Source organism: Haliotis rubra, unplaced genomic scaffold (genome assembly GCF_003918875.1).
Source record: "Haliotis rubra isolate DU_JTF1 unplaced genomic scaffold, ASM391887v1 Scf587, whole genome shotgun sequence".
Taxonomy (NCBI): domain Eukaryota; kingdom Metazoa; phylum Mollusca; class Gastropoda; order Lepetellida; family Haliotidae; genus Haliotis; species Haliotis rubra.
Genome location: NW_025767287.1, coordinates 66,696 through 87,270, shown reverse-complemented (window position 1 = coordinate 87,270; position 20,575 = coordinate 66,696). Strand labels below are relative to the sequence as shown.

General features: G+C 40.4%; 1 protein-coding gene and 1 long non-coding RNA gene across 2 annotated transcripts; one reads left to right on the top strand and one right to left on the bottom strand.

Moving 5' to 3' along the window:
* Positions 1-172: 172 nt before the first annotated feature.
* LOC124254927 lies at positions 173-18,301 on the bottom strand. Its single transcript, XR_006892580.1, has 3 exons — positions 18,149-18,301; positions 7,055-7,060; positions 173-183 (listed from the first exon to the last, which is right to left on the bottom strand). It is a non-coding gene; the product is annotated as an uncharacterized LOC124254927 (long non-coding RNA).
* Positions 8,702-18,151, top strand: LOC124254926 (zinc metalloproteinase nas-13-like). The gene is made up of 12 exons (XM_046688769.1): positions 8,702-8,848; positions 9,349-9,409; positions 10,113-10,209; positions 10,688-10,794; positions 11,306-11,420; positions 11,691-11,760; positions 12,332-12,535; positions 13,054-13,180; positions 14,553-14,732; positions 15,543-15,665; positions 16,770-16,895; positions 17,353-18,151. Exons 1-12 carry the CDS (start codon positions 8,783-8,785, stop codon positions 17,451-17,453), a joined length of 1,377 nt encoding a protein of 458 aa, XP_046544725.1. The 5' UTR covers positions 8,702-8,782; the 3' UTR covers positions 17,454-18,151.
* Positions 18,302-20,575: the final 2,274 nt, after the last annotated feature.

Below are 20,575 nucleotides of genomic sequence, written 5' to 3'. Positions count from 1 at the left end.
TAGCACGATTCGTATCTTGCAAAACATTTATTTACAAACCTAAATAGCAGCTTCTATATAATTCGATTTTTGTAAACTGCGAGCTAACAAAGCGAGCTAACAAACTAGAGAGGAAGGCGCAAAGTACTCACGTAATGGGTAACTCCTTGAACGAAATAGTACAACACGGAAGAGGTCATTAGACTGTGGCATGTTTAAAGTGGGTATAATAGTTTTGAAATATTTCCTTTGGAGTATTTTGGCAAATGTTTTGAACCTAGTCAAGTTTGAATAACGCTGTACTTAACTTAAAACATCGACTATATACTGCAGTCAGCTAGATTATAACGTCGACTATATACAGCAGTCAGTTACATCATAACGTCAACTATATACTGTACAGTCAGCTACTTCATAACATCGACTATATACTGCAGTCAGCTACTTCATAACGTCGACTATATACTGCAGTCAGCTATTTCATAACGTCGACTATATACAGCAGCCGTTAGCTACATCATAACGTCGACTATATACTGCAGTCAGCTACATTATAACGTCGACTATATACTGCAGTCAGCTACTTCATAACATCGACTATATACTGCAGTCAGCTACTTCATAACGTCGACCATATACTGCAGTCAGCTACATTATAACGTCGACCATATACTGCAGTCAGCTACATTATAACGTCGACTATATACTGCAGTCTGCTACATTCATAACGTCGACTATATACTGCAGTCAGCTACATTATAACGTCGACTATATACTGCAGTCTGCTACATCATAACGTCGACTATATACTGCAGTCAGCTACATCATAACGTCGACTATATACTGCAGTCAGCTACATTATAACGTCGACTATATACTGCAGTCAGCTACATTATAACGTCGACTATATACTGCAGTCAGCTACATCATAACGTCGACTATATACTACAGTCAGCTACATTACAACGTCGACTATATACTGCAGTCAGCTACATCATAACGTCGACTATATACTGCAGTCAGCTACATTATAACGTCGACTATATACTACAGTCAGCTACATTACAACGTCGACTATATACTGCAGTCTGCTAAATCATAACGTCAACTATAAACTGCAGTCAGCTACATTATAATATCGACTATATACTGCAGTCAGCTATATTATAACGTCGACTATATACAGCAGTCAGCTACATTATAACGTCGACTATATACTGCAGTCAGCTACATTATAACGTCGACTATATACTGCAGTCAGCTACGTCATAACGTCGACTATATACTGCAGTCAGCTACATTATAATGTCGACTATATACAGCAGTCAGCTACATTATAACGTCGACTATATACTGCAGTCAGCTACATCATAACGTCGACTATATACTACAGTCAGCTACATTATAACGTCGACTATATACTGCAGTCAGCTACATCATAACGTCGACTATATACAGCAGTCAGCTGCATTATAACGTCGACTATATACTGCAGTCAGCTACTTCATAACATCGACTATATACAGCAGTCAGCTACTTTATAACGTCGACTATATACTGCAGTCAGCTACTTCATAACATCGACTATATACAGCAGTCAGCTACTTTATAACGTCGACTATATACAGCAGTCGTTAGCTACATCATAACGTCGACTATATACTGCAGTCAGCTACATTATAACGTCGACTATATACTGCAGTCAGCTACATCATAACGTCGACTATATACTACAGTCAGCTACATTACAACGTCGACTATATACTGCAGTCAGGTACATCATAACGTCGACTATATACTGCAGTCAGCTACATTATAACGTCGACTATATACTGCAGTCAGCTACTTCATAACATCGACTATATACAGCAGTCAGCTACTTTATAACGTCGACTATATACTGCAGTCAGCTACTTCATAACGTCGACTATATACTGCAGTCAGCTACTTTATAACGTCGACTATATACTGCAGTCAGCTACATTATAACGTCGACTATATACTGCAGTCTGCTACATCATAACGTCGACTATATACTGCAGTCAGCTACATTATAACGTCGACTATATACTGCAGTCAGCTACATCATAACGTCGACTATATACTACAGTCAGCTACATTACAACGTCGACTATATACTGCAGTCTGCTACATCATAACGTCGACTATATACTGCAGTCAGCTACATTATAACGTCGACTATATACTGCAGTCAGCTACATCATAACGTCGACTATATACTGCAGTCAGCTACATTATAACGTCGACTATATACTACAGTCAGCTACATTACAACGTCGACTATATACTGCAGTCTGCTAAATCATAACGTCGACTATATACTGCAGTCAGCTACATTATAACGTCGACTATATACTGCAGTCAGCTATATTATAACGTCGACTATATACTGCAGTCAGCTACATTATAACGTCGACTATATACTGCAGTCAGCTACATTATAACGTCGACTATATACTGCAGTCAGCTACTTCATAACGTCGACTATATACAGCAGTCAGCTACTTTATAACGTCGACTATATACAGCAGTCAGCTACATTATAACATCGACTATATACTGCAGTCAGCTACATTATAACGTCAACTATATAACTCGTGTCTGCTACATCATAACGTCAACTATATACTGCAGTCAGCTACATTACAACGTCGACTATATACTGCAGTCTGCTACATCATAACGTCTACTATATACTACAGTCAGCTACATTTACAACATCGACTATATACAGCAGTCAGGTACATCATAACGTCGACTATATACTGCAGTCAGCTACATTATAACGTCGACTATATACTGCAGTCAGCTACATTATAATATCGACTATATACTACAGTCAGCTACATTATAACATCGACTATATACTGCAGTCAGCTACATTATAACGTCAACTATATAACTCGTGTCTGCTACATCATAACGTCAACTATATACTGCAGTCAGCTACATTACAACGTCGACTATATACTGCAGTCTGCTACATCATAACGTCGACTATATACTACAGTCAGCTACATTACAACGTCGACTATATACTGCAGTCAGCTACATCATAACGTCGACTATATACTACAGTCAGCTACATTACAACGTCGACTATATACTGCAGTCTGCTACATCATAACGTCTACTATATACTACAGTCAGCTACATTACAACGTCGACTATATACTGCAGTCAGCTACATCATAACGTCGACTATATACTGCAGTCAGCTACATTATAACGTCGACTATATACTACAGTCAGCTACATTACAACGTAGACTATATACTGCAGTCTGCTAAATCATAACGTCAACTATAAACTGCAGTCAGCTACATTATAATATCGACTATATACTGCAGTCAGCTACATTATAACGTCGACTATATACTGCAGTCAGCTACATTATAACGTCAACTATATAACTCAGTCTGCTACATTATAACGTCGACTATATACTACAGTCAGCTACATTATAACGTCGACTATATACTGCAGTCTGCTACATCATAACGTCGACTATATACTGCAGTCAGCTACATTACAACGTCGACTATATACTGCAGTCTGCTACATCATAACGTCTACTATATACTACAGTCAGCTACATTATAACGTCGACTATATACTGCAGTCAGCTACATCATAACGTCGACTATATACTGCAGTCAGCTACATTATAACGTCGACTATATACTACAGTCAGCTACATTACAACGTAGACTATATACAGCAGTCAGTTACATCATAACGTCGACTATATACAGCAGTCAGTTACATTATAACGTCGACTATATACTGCAGTCAGCTACTTCATAACATCGACTATATACTGCAGTCAGCTACTTTATAACGTCGACCATATACTACAGTCAGCTACTTCATAACATCGACCATATACTGCAGTCAGCTACTTCATAACGTCGACTATATACTGCAGTCAGCTACATCATAACGTCGACTATATACTGCAGTCAGCTATATTATAACGTCGACTATATACAGCAGTCAGCTACATTATAACGTCGACTATATACTGCAGTCAGTTACATTATAACGTCGACTATATACTGCAGTCAGCTACATCATAACGTCGACCATATACTGCAGTCAGCTACATTATAACGTCGACTATATACAGCAGTCAGCTACATCATAACGTCGACTATATACTGCAGTCAGCTACTTCATAACGTCGACTATATACTGCAGTCAGCTACATCATAACGTCGACTATATACAGCAGTCAGCTACATCATAACGTCGACTATATACTGCAGTCAGCTACATTATAACGTCGACTATATACTGCAGTCAGCTACTTCATTCGACTATATACTGCAGTTAGCTACTATTATAACGTCGATATATACTGCAGTCAGCTGCTATAACATCGACTATATACGCAGTCAGCTACTATAACGTCGACTGCAGTCAGCTACATCATAACGTCGACTATATACTACAGTCAGCTACATTACAACGTCGACTATATACTGCAGTCTGCTACATCATAACGTCGACTATATACTGCAGTCAGCTATCGATTATAACGTCGACTATATACTATATACAGCAGTCAGCTACATTATAACGTCGACTATATACTGCAGTCAGCTACTATAACGTCGACTATAACGTCGTCACTATATAACGTCGACTATATACTGCAGTCACTACATCATAACGTCGACTATATACTACAGTCAGCTACATTACAACGTCGACTGACTCTGCTATCATAACGTCGACTATATACTACAGTCAGCTACATCATAACGTCGACTATATACTGCAGTCAGCTACATCCTAACGTCGACTATATACTGCAGTCAGCTACATTATAACGTCGACTATATACTACAGTCAGCTACATTACAACGTCAACTATATACTGCAGTCTGCTAAATCATAACGTCAACTATAAACTGCAGTCAGCTACATTATATATAGTCACTATATTATAACGTCGACTATATACAGCAGTCAGCTACATTATAACATCGACTATATACTGCAGTCAGCTACATTATAACGTCGACTATATACTATATAAACTCGACTATATACTGCAGTCAGCATCATAACGTCAACTATATACTGCAGTCAGCTACATTACAACGTCGACTATATACTGCAGTCTGCTACATCATAACGTCGACTATATACTACAGTCAGCTACATTACAACGTCGACTATATACTGCAGTCAGCTACATCATAACGTCGACTATATACTACAGTCAGCTACATTACAACGTCGACTATATACTGCAGTCTGCTACATCATAACGTCGACTATATACTGCAGTCAGCTACATTACAACGTCGACTATATACTGCAGTCAGCTACATTACATAACGTCGACTATATACAGCAGTCAGCTACATTATAACGTCGACTATATACTGCAGTCAGCTATATTATAACGTCGACTATATACAGCAGTCAGCTACATTATAACGTCGACTATATACTGCAGTCAGTTATATTATAACGTCGACTATATACTGCAGTCAGCTACATCATAACGTCGACTATATACTGCAGTCAGCTACATTATAACGTCGACTATATACCGCAGTCTGCTACATCATAACGTCGCTATATCAGTCTACTACATAACGTCGACTATATACTGCAGTCAGCTATATCATAACGTCGACTATATACTACAGCAGTCAGCTATATTATAACGTCGACTATATACTGCAGTCAGCTACATCATAACGTCGACTATATACTACAGTCAGCTACATTATAACGTCGACTATATACTGCAGTCAGCTACATCATAACGTCGACTATATACTGCAGTCAGCTACATTATAACGTCGACTATATACTACAGTCAGCTACATTACAACGTCAACTATATACTGCAGTCTGCTAAATCATAACGTCAACTATAAACTGCAGTCAGCTACATTATAATATCGACTATATACTACAGTCAGCTACATTATAACGTCGACTATATACTGCAGTCAGCTACATCATAACGTCGACTATATACTGCAGTCGGCTGCATTTATAACGTCGACTATATACAGCAGTCATCTACATTATAATGTCGAATATATACTGTAGTCAGTTATATTATAACGTCGACTATATACAGCAGTCAGCTACATTATAACGTCGACTATATACTGCAGTCAGCTACATCATAACGTCGACTATATACAGCAGTCAGCTACATTATAACGTCGACTATATACTGCAGTCAGCTACTTCATAACATCGACTATATACAGCAGTCAGCTACTTTATAACGTCGACTATATACAGCAGTCGTTAGCTACATCATAACGTCGACTATATACTGCGTCAGCTATATTATAACGTCGACTATATACAGCAGTCAGCTACATTATAACATCGACTATATACTGCAGTCAGTTATATTATAACGTCGACTATATACAGCAGTCAGCTACATTATAACGTCGACTATATACTGCAGTCAGCTACATTATAACGTCAACTATATACTGCAGTCAGCTACATTATAACATCAACTATATACTGCAGTCAGCTACATTATAACGTCAACTATATACTGCAGTCTGCTACATCATAACGTCGACTATATACTGCAGTCAGCTACATTACAACATCGACTATATACTGCAGTCAGCTATATTATAACGTCAACTATATACTGCAGTCAGCTACATTATAACATCGACTATATACTGCAGTCAGCTACATTATAACGTCAACTATATACTGCTGTCTGCTACATCATAACGTCAACTATATACTGCAGTCAGCTACATTACAACATCGACTATATACTGCAGTCAGCTATATTATAACGTCAACTATATACTGCAGTCAGCTACATTATAACATCGACTATATACTGCAGTCAGCTATATTATAACGTCAACTATATACTGCAGTCAGCTACATTATAACGTCGACTATATACTGCAGTCAGCTATATTATAACGTAGACTATATACTGCAGTCAGCTACTTCATAACATCGACTATATATAGCAGTCAGCTACATTATAACGTCGACTATATGCAGCAGTCAGCTACATTATAACGTCGACTATATACTGCAGTCAGCTACATTATAACGTCGACTATGCGGGGGATTGATAATAACGTTAAAATATGGCTACCATGTACCATGAACTGGATGTAACATAAGCTCTTGACGCATTCTCGAATATCCTGGGTTTAATCGTCAGTATTTGTCCAGGAATATTTATGCTGTAACTCACATTCATGTTAACTTATACTCCCACTAAATTATCATTTATGAACTTTCGTGAAGAAAAGCTCCAGTTGAGTTCGCCTTTCTAACCTGGGGAACGAAACAACGGAAATTTGCTAACAGAAAACTTGTGTTTCAGAGAGAGTTAGTTGAAAGTCAATATATTCTAAAATCAATCTAGCATACGATGAATTGAAATATTAAAGTAAAGGCTTTAGACATTGATGTCAACTCACTGAATATCAAGAAGCGAAGGATGAAGCGTTTCTGTGTGCTTACAAGCCAGTCAAATTGGGAAATGAAACGATGAATGACAAAAAGCGAAGTCTGACCAGGGCCGGGTTCCACAAAGCGATCGTAGTGCCACGACAGTCGTACGCCATGTTCAGCCTAGCGCTACTGCAGATTTGTGGAAAGGTCCGCAGGGTCCTGAATCCAGTTTCACAAAGTTATCGTAGCGCTACGACTGTCGGAAATCTATGTTACGGTATGGGGAGTTACGTCAGTCGTAGCCCTACCATATCTTTGTGAAACGGGGGCACTGATCCACAAAGCATTCGTAACGTTACGACCTGTCGTAATTCTACTGTTTACCATTGGCTTAGGAATGCCGTAGCCCTAGATCAGTTTAATCGCTTCTCACAACCACCATAGACCGATGCGACCATGAGTTTCTTACTGTTCCACGTAATGGACATTGCAAGGGATGAGAAACGCTGTATCTGTGACGAAAGTCCATCTATATGAAGAATTACAGGAGTACGCACCGTATGCTATTTCAACTAAGCAATTATGTTTACCTTTAATAAACATTCGTTACGCTGAAACCTTTTGGGGATATTTTAGGGGTATGATAATTAAACAAATAGGTAACTTCTTTGAGTGGCATCTTAGAAGTTGGGAATTACAATATAGAACAAACTTTATGGATAACAACTTCTTCGAATAAAAAGAAATTGTTATCCTTAAAGTTTGTTCAATATTAAACAAATAGGTGTTTTGTGGCTGACTATATTATCCAGGCGGAAATATTGGGTATTTGTTGACACTAAACGTGCTTTACACACACATATTTCTTCATTTAAATTAATCTATTTACATAAATCGTCTGCCCAACAACACCTTTTCCTTGTGATAACGCCATGCATATCAGGCGGGGTCAACTCGTACTGCTTGGTGACACAGCATGTTCAGAAATGATCACGACAGCGCTCGCATAGATCAATGTGATGGTTACACATTCATTCTTTGAAGCAAACTCGTCACCTCGTTGTGTTTAGTCACTTTCACGTTTCGATCTTTTCTCACAGTTGATGTTTCGTCACGGAAGTTTAAAGCTGTCGTCAATTCACATGAAATATGAAATAGTTTCCATATTTGGAAGTACATGGGTACACGTGACCAAAGTGAATTGTCACCCCGGGGTTGGTCAAGGAGCACGATTTGTTCAGATGACACACTGCATGTCGGTCAGCCGGACAGCACACAGGAAGTAAGGGGTGCTAGGAGCAAGATATAAACGACCGACAGCAGCACATCACTTCATACCAGACTTGTAGTAATGGTCATATTCAACATGGCCTTAACAAAGTTTGCCTCATTTCTCGCTGTGATTTCATTTATTCAGGTGAGATAGATTTTGACAATCTATAAATTGTACACATTTACGAGTTCTTCTTTAAGTGGCATTTACAAGCTGGTATGATCAAGATGAACACTTTATGAACAGACAACTTCTCTATTGCAACAGATGCGACGTTTCGGTGTAGATGCTAAACACCGTCGCATATGTTGCAATAGAGAAGTTGTCTATCAAAAGAAGAGTGTTCCTCTACATTTACGAGTTATCATTTAATGAAACATTTTACTGTATAAAATGTCTTATATGTCATCTATAGTACATAGTAATATATTCTTACATCGAAATATAGTTAAGGGTACTGTCGTAGTAGGATCTCCAGGGGGTGAGAGGGGGTGATGGCTGGATGGGTGCGTGGGGTTCCGCATGACGGTAACCCCCCATGATCCACCTCCCCCCAACAGCCTTCAGCGTTATATGGATGGAAACATACAGATGGCTGACCACTGGAATATCTATGCTGACATACTGACCAATATCTCTTTCAGATTCTGAGCACCGTGTCTTCCTTGACGATGGACCAAATTATTCAAAACGCGGCTACATCAAGTAAGAATATGACAATGAATGCAAATTTGTTTCTTTATTGAATAGCCTGAAGTATTTAAAGTCTTTAATCATTGCCAAAGGCACTCGGGATGTGCTCAATATTTTACTATGATACTATCATGAGTAATATTAGTGAGATACTATATGGATGACAACTTCTTTTATAATTATATTATGATGCGAGGTTTGGGTACAGATTCTTATACCGTTGTCAAGCAAGACTGATCAAGCAAGTGTCACTCTTGCTTGACAACGGTATAAGAATCTATACCGAAACGTCGCATCATAATATAATAAAAGAGTTTGTCATCCATATAGTATTTTACTTTCTTAGAACCAGAACACCGCTGTACAGCTCGGACACCTCGGTGACTTATATAGAACTTTTATAGAAGAACGTTGTAAACCAATACGGCAATGTGAATCATTTGTCCCACTTCAATACCGTATGCATTCAATAGTTAGCGGAAAATACCGAGTTGATCCAAATGATGAAAATCGCCCTGACATTCGTGAACTAACCTGTGAAATACCATGCAACAATAATTTCAATGTAACATGGTTCTTAGGTACTTTGCAATACCCATCCTATCCCTTATGGTTGTGTCATCAATGATGGGTTTTCGTCTATTCGGCTTGTCCCGGAATAACACGAGTTGGTTACGAATGTACCCCACCGTCACTCACTCCCTTGTCTCAACAGGCGCCCAGTTCGATTTCATGGATGAGGCCGCTGGCGAGGTGCAGGTGGAACTCGACATGAAGTTCACGATGGACCAGTGGAGGGAGATAATCAAACTGTAAGGGCCGATTATTATCATGATTATCTAATATTATATTTAATAATTCATATATCCCACGGTCTTTAAGCAAAGACATTTTGAATATTTTCCTGAGTCGTAATTATTGTGTTTTGTTTTACAGTCTTAAAATAGAATCATCCCATCATATATCACATTATTGTATCCCAGTTTATTTTGGGAGAATAACAATACATATTCATCATTATGATGATGATTACAGTTATTATTATTATTGTTATTGTTATTAGTATTTTAATATTTCTGGTGAGTCGTGATGAATCAACAGTGTTTCGCGTTAATGTCATATAATAGATTATTTGAATCCATGTTTTACGGTATTTTTGTCAAAATCAGTTGTTGGGAAACTATTATCAAGGCATGCCATCGTTTTGTGTCTGTTCATTACGACACTAAACCTGCCGATACTAGGTAGAATCTATTTGTAGCTGTTGACTATTGTCATTCCAATCCTCAGAAATAAAACCAGCGGAAACACCAGAGAGAAGCGGAAAGCCGTCCGGAACACGCGACTTCGGTGGACGTCAAAGAGGATCCCATACGAGATAACCGCAAATACATTCTGTGAGTGTTTCCGCTGTTATCATTTGTAATATATTATTGTGTGTTTGTTAGACTCAGCATAGCAGTGTAACGAATAATACTGAGCCTAAGTTAACATAGACTGCTGTTCGCCCTGCCTGTGCTGTACCTAGTTGGTTAACGGTAGGACTTAGTGAGTGAGTATGATTTTATGCCGTTTTAGCAATATTCCCGCAACATCACGGCAGGGGACTACCATGTGGGGAATCGAACCAGGGTCTTCGGGGTGATGAGCGAAAGCTTTAACCCCTAGGCTACCTTACCGCCCCCATTGTGTCTAAGTAAGGATATCAGCTGAGCGACTTAGGTTGAGGCAAAGGACGAAAGGCTTTGGATACCTAGAATTACACCATTGTAGTCAGCTAAACTTAGACGAGTATTTTCTTAATCTGTGACAAATTATGACAAACCAACTTTTGAGTGGGTAATACCGTGGTATTGGTACCTTGGTATACCGTGCACGAAATCAAGGTCATGTGATGTTTGTTCTCAGCGACCAACGACCAGCGACAGATCCAGAATGCGATCAACGACTGGGAGATGTACACGTGCCTCTCGTTTCCACAGAGAAGCACTGGGAACCGAATGAGATTTCAAGATGGCGGCGGGTAGGTGATCTAAGTTAATATGAAATGCACCGCTTGCAAGATGATTGCAATAGAACAACGTGGACCTAAATCGACGGTTCAAGGACGAGGTCATCACTGCTGACCTTTTCAAGGTCAATAAGAAGCAAAACAAACCAACCAAAAACCATCGAATTTACGACCTGCATTGTGGGTAATTTAAAATGTCAAATTAACTGATGATTAAGTGCAATATGGAGTTCATGCAGCATTGTTGTCAGCAGATCCAGTACCTTGTGGTCTTCGTTTCAGCTGTTCTTCGTTCGTGGGGATGTTGGGGCGTGGTCCTCAGGCCGTCACTCTAGCACAAGGTTGCAGACAGGTAAACACTCATGAACAAAAACAAACATAAAACTACAAAAATCACCACGAAAAAACATACCGTAAAATTAAATATGTACGGTGATTATAGGATATTAATGAATACCTAACATACTCGTATGACCTCCCGTCGCTAATTGGGTCAAGTGATTCCTACTCCAGGAGCCGCTGATCAAGGATTGTGACGTGTTGTTGAATCTTATATCGTCGTTTTACGATTAACTGGGTTTGACCGTAGTGGTAGTAATTATACAATTTGGTAATCGTGTAAATAAAATTTCAAATTGGGATCCAAACATCACAATATGAACACCATCCGTACCAGATTAAGTAGCACGTGCACTAAACGTTATATCCCTGGAGAAGCGGTGGGGTAGCCTAGTGGTTAAAACGGTCGCTCGTCACTCTTAAGACCCGGGTTCGATTCCCCACATGGGTACAATGTGTGAAGCCCATTTCTGGTGTTCCCCCGCCCGGATATTGCTGGAACAGTGCTAAAAGCGGCGTAAAACTGAACTCACCCACTATACCACAGGAACAGATCGATAACAGTCGTTTTATCCTACTTACAGAAAGGGACAATTATTCACGAGATCGGCCACGCCGTTGGATTCCACCACGAACAGACCAGGCCTGACAGGGACCGCTTTGTACGAATACTGAGGGAGAACATCCCTCCCAACGTCTTTTTCAACTTCCAGAAATATTCCACAGCAGTCATCGACGATTTCGGCGTTCCTTACGACTACACCAGCATCATGCACTATGGCAGTACGGTAAGATAAATGCATGTCTGTTGTTTTTTTACCCGTGAAGGTCCTGGTTAGAATTGATCTTCAGTAACCCATGCTTGTCGTAAGAGACGACTAACGGGATTGGGTGATCAGGCTCGCTGACTTGGTTGACACTTGTCATCGTTTCCCAATTGCGTAGATTGATGCTCATGCTGTTGATCACTGGGTCGTCTGGTCCAAACTCGATTATTTACGGCTGCCATATAGCTGGAATATTGCCGAGTGCAGTGTAAAACTAAACTCACTCACTGATTTGCCCCGCACTTGGCACTATTCCAGCTGTATCACGATGATCTAGACATATTAAACACGTTGGGGTGTGGATGTGTTGCGGTAAGGATGCAGTGTGTGTGTTGGCCAGAAGATCTAAGGTAACAACGGGATTCCCTCCCTCTCAGCACATTGATCAGTACACACTACCGAGAATGTCTGGACTCACTCTCTGACTCACTCGCCCCTCCAACAATGTAACTGACCTTCCGTTATCTTCATGCTTGCAGGCGTTCTCTGTGAATGGTCGGCGCACCATCGAGACCCTCAGACCGGAATTTCAAAACAGGATCGGAAACCGACGTGGCCACAGCTTCAGTGACATCAAACTGGCAAACAAGATGTACACCTGCTCAGGTACACATCTCACAAGGGCGGTGGGGTAGCTTAACGTCCGCTCGTCACGCTGAAGACCCGGGTTCGATTCCCCAAATGGGTACAATGTGTGAAGCCCATTTCTGGTGTTCCCACGCCGTGTTAATGCTGCGGCGTGACACTAAACTCACTTAATTCTCACACTTTAGACTGTGCTACACTCTGTGTCGTCTACATCCTGTGTCAGACACAGGTGAGGAAACCCACTGCACATTGTTCAGGCATTGTTTGATGCATTGGTTGGACATTGTTTGATGCATTGGTTGGACATTGTTTGATGCATTGGTTGGACATTGTTCAAAAGATCCAGGTTAGAATATTGATCTTCAGTAACCCATGCTTGTCGTAAGAGGCAACTAACGGGATCGGGTGGTCAGGCTCGCTGACTTGGTTGACACATGTCATCGTATACCAACTACTTAGATCGAAGCTCATGCTGCTCATGCTGTTGATCACTGGATTGTTTAGTCCTGACTCGATTATACCATACGGCGTGAACAACAAACAAAGAAAACGAAATCAACAAATTTGGGGATTAACGGGACTTTGTTAGGGAGATATACACTGCATGACAAAGAAAGAAAACGCCTGTGTTTCATGGTGGATAAGGGGCGGTGGGCTAGCCTAATGGTTAAACCGTTCGCTCGTCAGCTTTTAGCAATATTCCAGCAATATCTTCGGGTCTTCGGCGTGACGTGTAAACGCTTTAACCACTAAGCTACCCCACCTTGGATAACTCGAAGTATTTACCTACGTCCATTCAGCTGCGACACAAAACTGTTTGTATTTGAAAACGTCCACGTAAGAGAACGGTCGGTCTCGACCCATGTACCGAATCAGATCCCATTGGATCATGAGCCAAAGTGATGAAAATTACATTAATAATCACTGAAACTTGATGACACCAGGATTCCACGAATAGGGTGTCAGACATGCTCCGCCAGTAGCACCTGCTTACCCAGTTGACATCTAACATCTGAAACACTATTTTCAGAGTCTTGTATTGGCATCACCGATGCTGACTGTGCCGGTGAGGGCACCTGCTTACCCAGTTGACATCTAACATCTGAAACACTATTTTCAGAGTCTTGTACTGGCATCACCGATGCTGACTGTGCCGGTGAGGGCACCTGCTTACCCAGTTGACATCTAACATCTGAAACACTATTTTCAGAGTCTTGTACTGGCATTACCGATGCTGACTGTGCCGGTGAGGGCACCTGCTTACCCAGTTGACATCTAACATCTGAAACACTATTTTCAGAGTCTTGTACTGGCATTACCGATGCTGACTGTGCCGGTGAAGGCACCTGCTTACCCAGTTGACATCTAACATCTGAAACACTATTTTCAGAGTCTTGTACTGGCATCACCGATGCTGACTGTGCCGGTGAGGGCTTCGTCGGCAAAGACTGCAAGTGTTGGTGCCCCGGAACTGGAAACAGCCCAGTTCAGTATTGTGACGGAGGCGACATCGGGGACGGCGGTGACGGTGGAGACGGTGGCGATGGCGGCGGTGTCACACAAGCACCAGGTTGGTTCAGAGAAATTAACTTTAGATGGCACTTTGCCTGTCAACAGGGAATCTTTCAAATAGGATCTTAGTTCTCGCTCCGCTAAACAAAGACTTGAAGACTTGTCATAACGGCATTCGTAACTACTCGTGTCATTCCGGCAAGCCGGGTGGTGTCTCGAAGCCCCTCGTGGCCATGTTCACGACTGGGCCTTGTCTAAGCGCAAACGGGTACAGTGATGAAAATAGTCAAGTACAATATCCAAGGGAAGTTCCAAGCATGACTAATCCAAGAATATCACACATCCAGTGGACTAAACTGCTATAAAGTCATTCCCTTCGTAAAGATGCTTCAGTGTTGAAAGTTGCTGATCTGTTAGCTCAAAGTTTATGTGTAAATTGGGCTTTGCATAGTTTAGCGAAGTTTCAAATTTCGAGGTTGCCGCCATTTTCAGTCTTCGAAAGGCGTTTCACTACGCGCGATTTGATTGGTTCGCCACGATTCTTGGCAATAATGGCGTACTATACAGGTACGAGTCTTCTTGTAGGCCACGGAAAGAGACGAGTAGTTACGAATGGTCATTACGGGTGACAGCTTACCCAGTCTTTCCAGAACCAGTTTCAAACTGGCGACTTTCATTCCAGAATCTGCTTTTTAAAAATGTCGATTCCAAATTTGAAACCTAAATGAAGCCCAGGATATTCCTGAGTTGTCCAGTTGATGGTCAAGACACGAAGCTGGTTGTCCTAGTACTTGGATCCGCTAGATTTGGCGTCCATGTGTCGCCGCCTGATGCCCGAGATGTCACCGTGTACTTTGGTTTGTTTCAGTGACTGGGACTTGCTTTAACATGCACCAGAGCTGTGAAGCCTGGGCAGAACGGGGGGAGTGCCAGCGAAACCCAGGCTACATGTTGGTCTACTGCCAGGAATCCTGCAATGTCTGTGATAAAGGTGAGTGGCCAAGTTGGCAAGTCTTATCTTAAAATGTATTTATTCCATCGAATGCTAATGTAGGTGTTTGCGGCAAGACAATATGTTACCGGGCGGAGGTTGGTGAATGTCGTGTTGTCCCCAATGTCAAGTTGATGCTCACAATGTCTATCACTGGATTGTCTGACCCAGACTGGATTATTTACAGACCGTTGTTATATAGATAGAATAGAGTGGCACTAAACAGCAAACTAACAAAACAAGAAAGCAAGAGAATGTTGTGGAACTTGACTGTCAGAGAACATATACACCCGTGATTACAATATAAGCAACCAGAACTACAGATAAGGTTTTGGGTCATTGAGTTATGTACTCGCTTGTCTTCATCTCAGTTGGGTATCCTAATTATCCTTTGAGTAACGAAATAAATTGTACTCTCTTCACTCAAACTCCATTTTCCATTAATTTTAAAACTCTAATAAAGTTTTAATGTTAGTGTTTGTGATTTACATTTGATCTGTAATATGAGAAACGATAAGAAAGACTGCAAGTTGTCAAGTTCATGTCCTGAAACAGAACCTCTCAGTATACTTCAGTTATTCTATCTATCCACCGGTACGCAAGCTAAGATTGGTCATTTGTATGTGTACGCATGTAAGATCACATTTATTGAGTATTTACAAAACTTCAAGCGTACTTATACGCAATAGACTTAATAGGAGTTCAGTTTTCACATAAATATTTGCGTAATTTACGCAGATACGCAGCTTAACTGCACCTCTGAGCAACAGATCTATTCCTCAATTCATGAGAAAGTGTAAAGTCCATTGCTGCGATCTCGTCTACACCAGTCTACCCCTTACTTTGCATTTGAACCTGGTTAACTCAATAAAACAACTTAACAACATCTGAGTAAGTCTCGAATGACGCTGTTAAATGATGATGATCATCATCATCATGATGGTGATGATGATGATGATGATAAACTATGTTATCGCCATCTTTGGAAATCTCGATGGAAAGAACATGCTTGTGTGTATCTTGTAAATGTAAAATGTAAACACCGAAGGCTTCGGTTGTGGGAATTCTTCTTCCCGTTCATTAATTCGCTATTATTTGATTCAGTTGCAACCTGTGAGGATATGAACACCAACTGCAACTACTGGCAACGTCGAGGATACTGCACCGACATGTTTGTCAATTACATGCGCGAAAACTGTGCGCAGTCATGTGGCTACTGTCGAAGCGATCGTAAGTATGATTTAACATATACATTGTGTTTGAGGGTGTTGGATGGGGGTATTTTATGCAGTTAAAACTAAGTACATGATTTAATTCAAGAATGTTTATCATTTATCATTTATATCTACAAAAAGAGTTCCTTACGTCTCCAGTAGAAATGCGTCATGGTTAAATGTCTGAATGATCTGGGATAGCATTGATCTTCGGCAAGCAAAACCTGTAAGACACGACTGGCGTGATCGGCTGATCAAGAGAGCTGTTTTACTGAATATCACCGTATAGCACTACTACGTTGCGTAGATTGATGTTCATGACGTCAATCACTGGACTGGCTTGTCCAGACTTGAATATTATAAAAGGTTCATATAGCTTGACTATTACTCTGTGTGCCTTTAACAAACAATAACCAATGTATGACATAGAAACACTAACTGCATCTAATGTGTTTAAATTGGTTTGAATTTAGCTGCGGACAGCAGTAATGGACAACCATCACTCCACCTTACAACATCATTCAACACTATCCTCATGTGCGGCCTGACAGTGCTCTTTTCCTTCCGCCACTGATCGCCTGTTTCCGTGAAATCTCGAAGGCCGACGGAAGATGACACAGAGTCGTGACTCTTGCTTTGATCCTGCGAGTTTGAGGTTATTGTACTCAACAGCAAGTGAGTGAGTGAGTGAGTTGGATTTAAGACGTTTTGAACAGTACTTCAGTACATCACAATGTATCAGCTTGATGAAGCTTGGAAGCTCGGATCCTAAACTGAAAACGTTGCAAACATCACGCAAGATCACGTTCTTCGTCTTCCATCTGTGCCGAACATCACTGTGACAATCACCAACAAAATATTACATAATATCACCATGGATGATCCTGGGCTGCTCTAACGCTTGTGAAAATCTTCCTTTTGCAAAACCATTTTTAGAATGTAGATATGAAGTAAAATGACTCTTTGAAGAATCTTGAAACTTCTATTCAAATAATCAAAACACACTCATTTTGACATTCCACAAACTCATTGTATAGCAAAAGATGCGCGATATCAACATAGTTTATCATCATCATAATCATCATCATCATCATAATCATGAGTATTATTATCGCGACTGACATGCGAGTCATTGACCGTTACCACTTCGGTTAAACACGATCAGTGTTAAATCTTGGGAGTCGAACCCACCATTCCGGAATTCTAAGGGACACAATTCTGCACTTTGAATATACCATTTGGCCACACGTTTTCCCTTCCAAACCATACAAATTCAAGATGGTAAAAAACGTAATTATTATTAGTGTTATCATATTATTGGCTACAACCTTTGTTGTTACCACAAGTGTGTTCAAGCTGGGCTTGTGGCTAGAACTGGTTCATTTACACACAAGCTTCGACCATCATTCGTCAACTTCCGGTACGGACAGGAAGCTCACTAATGTTTACGGCTTTGAGGTCTCCAGCTGACCTTTGACCGGGGTTCATATTTCCTTTGTAGCAACATGACCTAAATGCGTCATGTCACCTGAACAACACATCCAACCTGGTTGACCCCTGAGTGTTCCAACAATCCAGCCATACGTAGAACTTTAGACACAGTTTTATTGAAATTGGACGTACAGGGTATAACTTGAGTGAAACGTGTTGCAACGAAAAATGTTCTCTTTACACACACGATTTGTATTCATTTATGCGTGTGTGTTAATACTGTAAAATAGTATTTGATGTGTTAATACTGTAAAATAGTATTTGATGTACTTTTACATGCATGTTATTTTGTATGTTTGTAATAAAATGACGTTTTGTGAACGACTGTTTTGTGATTCATTCACTGAATTAACATCTTAACACATAATGTATGTCTGAATATAGAATATGAATATGAATATAAATAATTTACAGACTGGCGTCCTTACTGTCCGCTTATCTAGACTTGCCTCTTAAAGGACTGACTGAGTTTTGGTTTTACGCCGCTTTTAGCAATATTCCAGCAACATCACGGCGGGGGACACCAGAAATGGGCTTCACACATTGTACCCATGTGGGGATTCGAACCCGGGTCTTCGGCGTGACGAGCCAACGCTTTAACCACTAGGCTACCCCACCGCCCCTCCCTCTTAAAGGATACCATTTATATACATCCATGGGTTCAGCATTCACTTCAGCCTTGGAGCAAGGCTAGGCAATGATATATCATGCGTGAACATGGCACTTACCTTACGTACATAAGTATTCTCATATAATGCATTGTACTATGCATAAACATACTGTCACACAACCAATGGCCAGGAACTATCAAATATGTACATGACAAAACAGCCAAATTGTCAAAAGTATCTCTATGTATCGCATGAATGTGTAGAAACTATAAAATAGCACAGCGAGTGAGTGAGTATGGTTTAACGCCGCTTTTAGCAATATTCCTGCAATATCATGGCGGAGGACACCTGAAGTTGGCTTCACATTATACCCATGTGTGGAATCGCACCCGGGTTTCGGAGTGACGAGCAACCGCTTTAACCACTAGGCTACCCTACCGCCCTTAAAACATCAGAAGAAACTAACCTTTAGAAGTGAATTAAAAAAATCCAGAATGAACGATGAATTCCAAATGTGAGTCACATAAAGTCCACAAGTACTTTATGACAAGCCGACAATATCATCAAATGTCACATAAACTGTAGTTAAACTGAAACCTTTAAATTGGAGAAAATAAGCTGACAACGTTAATAACCGAGTGAGATTAGTTTTACGCCGCTAGGCTGTGGCTGAATACTCAGGCCGTAAGTTGAAATAGAGATTTAGGAAAGCTGAAGAGTGAAGTATATAATGTTAAAAACATACAATTCATTAAAACTAAAGATAACAACTCCGAAAATATATAAACAGTTAATCCTGTCACTTTGTTATGAAATGGATTTGTGCATAAACTAATCCCGGCGTATAGGTGGAATATTGCTAACTGTGGCGTTAAACAACAAACTAACATCAACCTAATCTTGTACACGATGTGTCAAACGTGGAGGTGTTGATCATGCCCAAACTAGCTGTGAACCGGACCCCGTAGACGTCGACGGCGACGACCTCGAACATCTGGATGGCTAAGAAAAGTGGATTTGATAGGTTGTATTGTGGCGATTGATGACAAGAGTCGGATTAGGGCATATCCCATTTATCGGCAAGAGAGGTGATAGCATTCGCAGACACCATCGTTAATCATCAGTATGACATTAAATATAAAGCTTCTTATGTGACAACTATGGCCATTTACGACCGCTTCATTGTGTACTACTGGTATTTCCGTTAGTGTGGAATGCAGTAAGTCAAGAAAGTGTGTTTTGTATTAACGAAGAAGAAATATTTCTGTATAATTCGTCATAAAGGACATTTTAAGCCTATCTGATAAAGCTTTTAGTACGGAATTGCCATATGACATACACATGTATGAAGTGCGCCGTGTCCTGCGGGAGAAATCATGATATAACCTTGCCGAATACACACAAAAAGCATGCTTCCACAATGAGTGTGGAGTTTTCAAAAAAAAGGAAAGATGATTGATAAGGTTTAGTAAAAGCAAAGGCAACACAAAGGCATCCGTTCTTGTACACCCTTAAACAGTTATTCCTTATCGATGTGTCAAAAATGTTACTGAAATGAGGCGGGATACAATATTGTATTTATTCATTTAAAGGA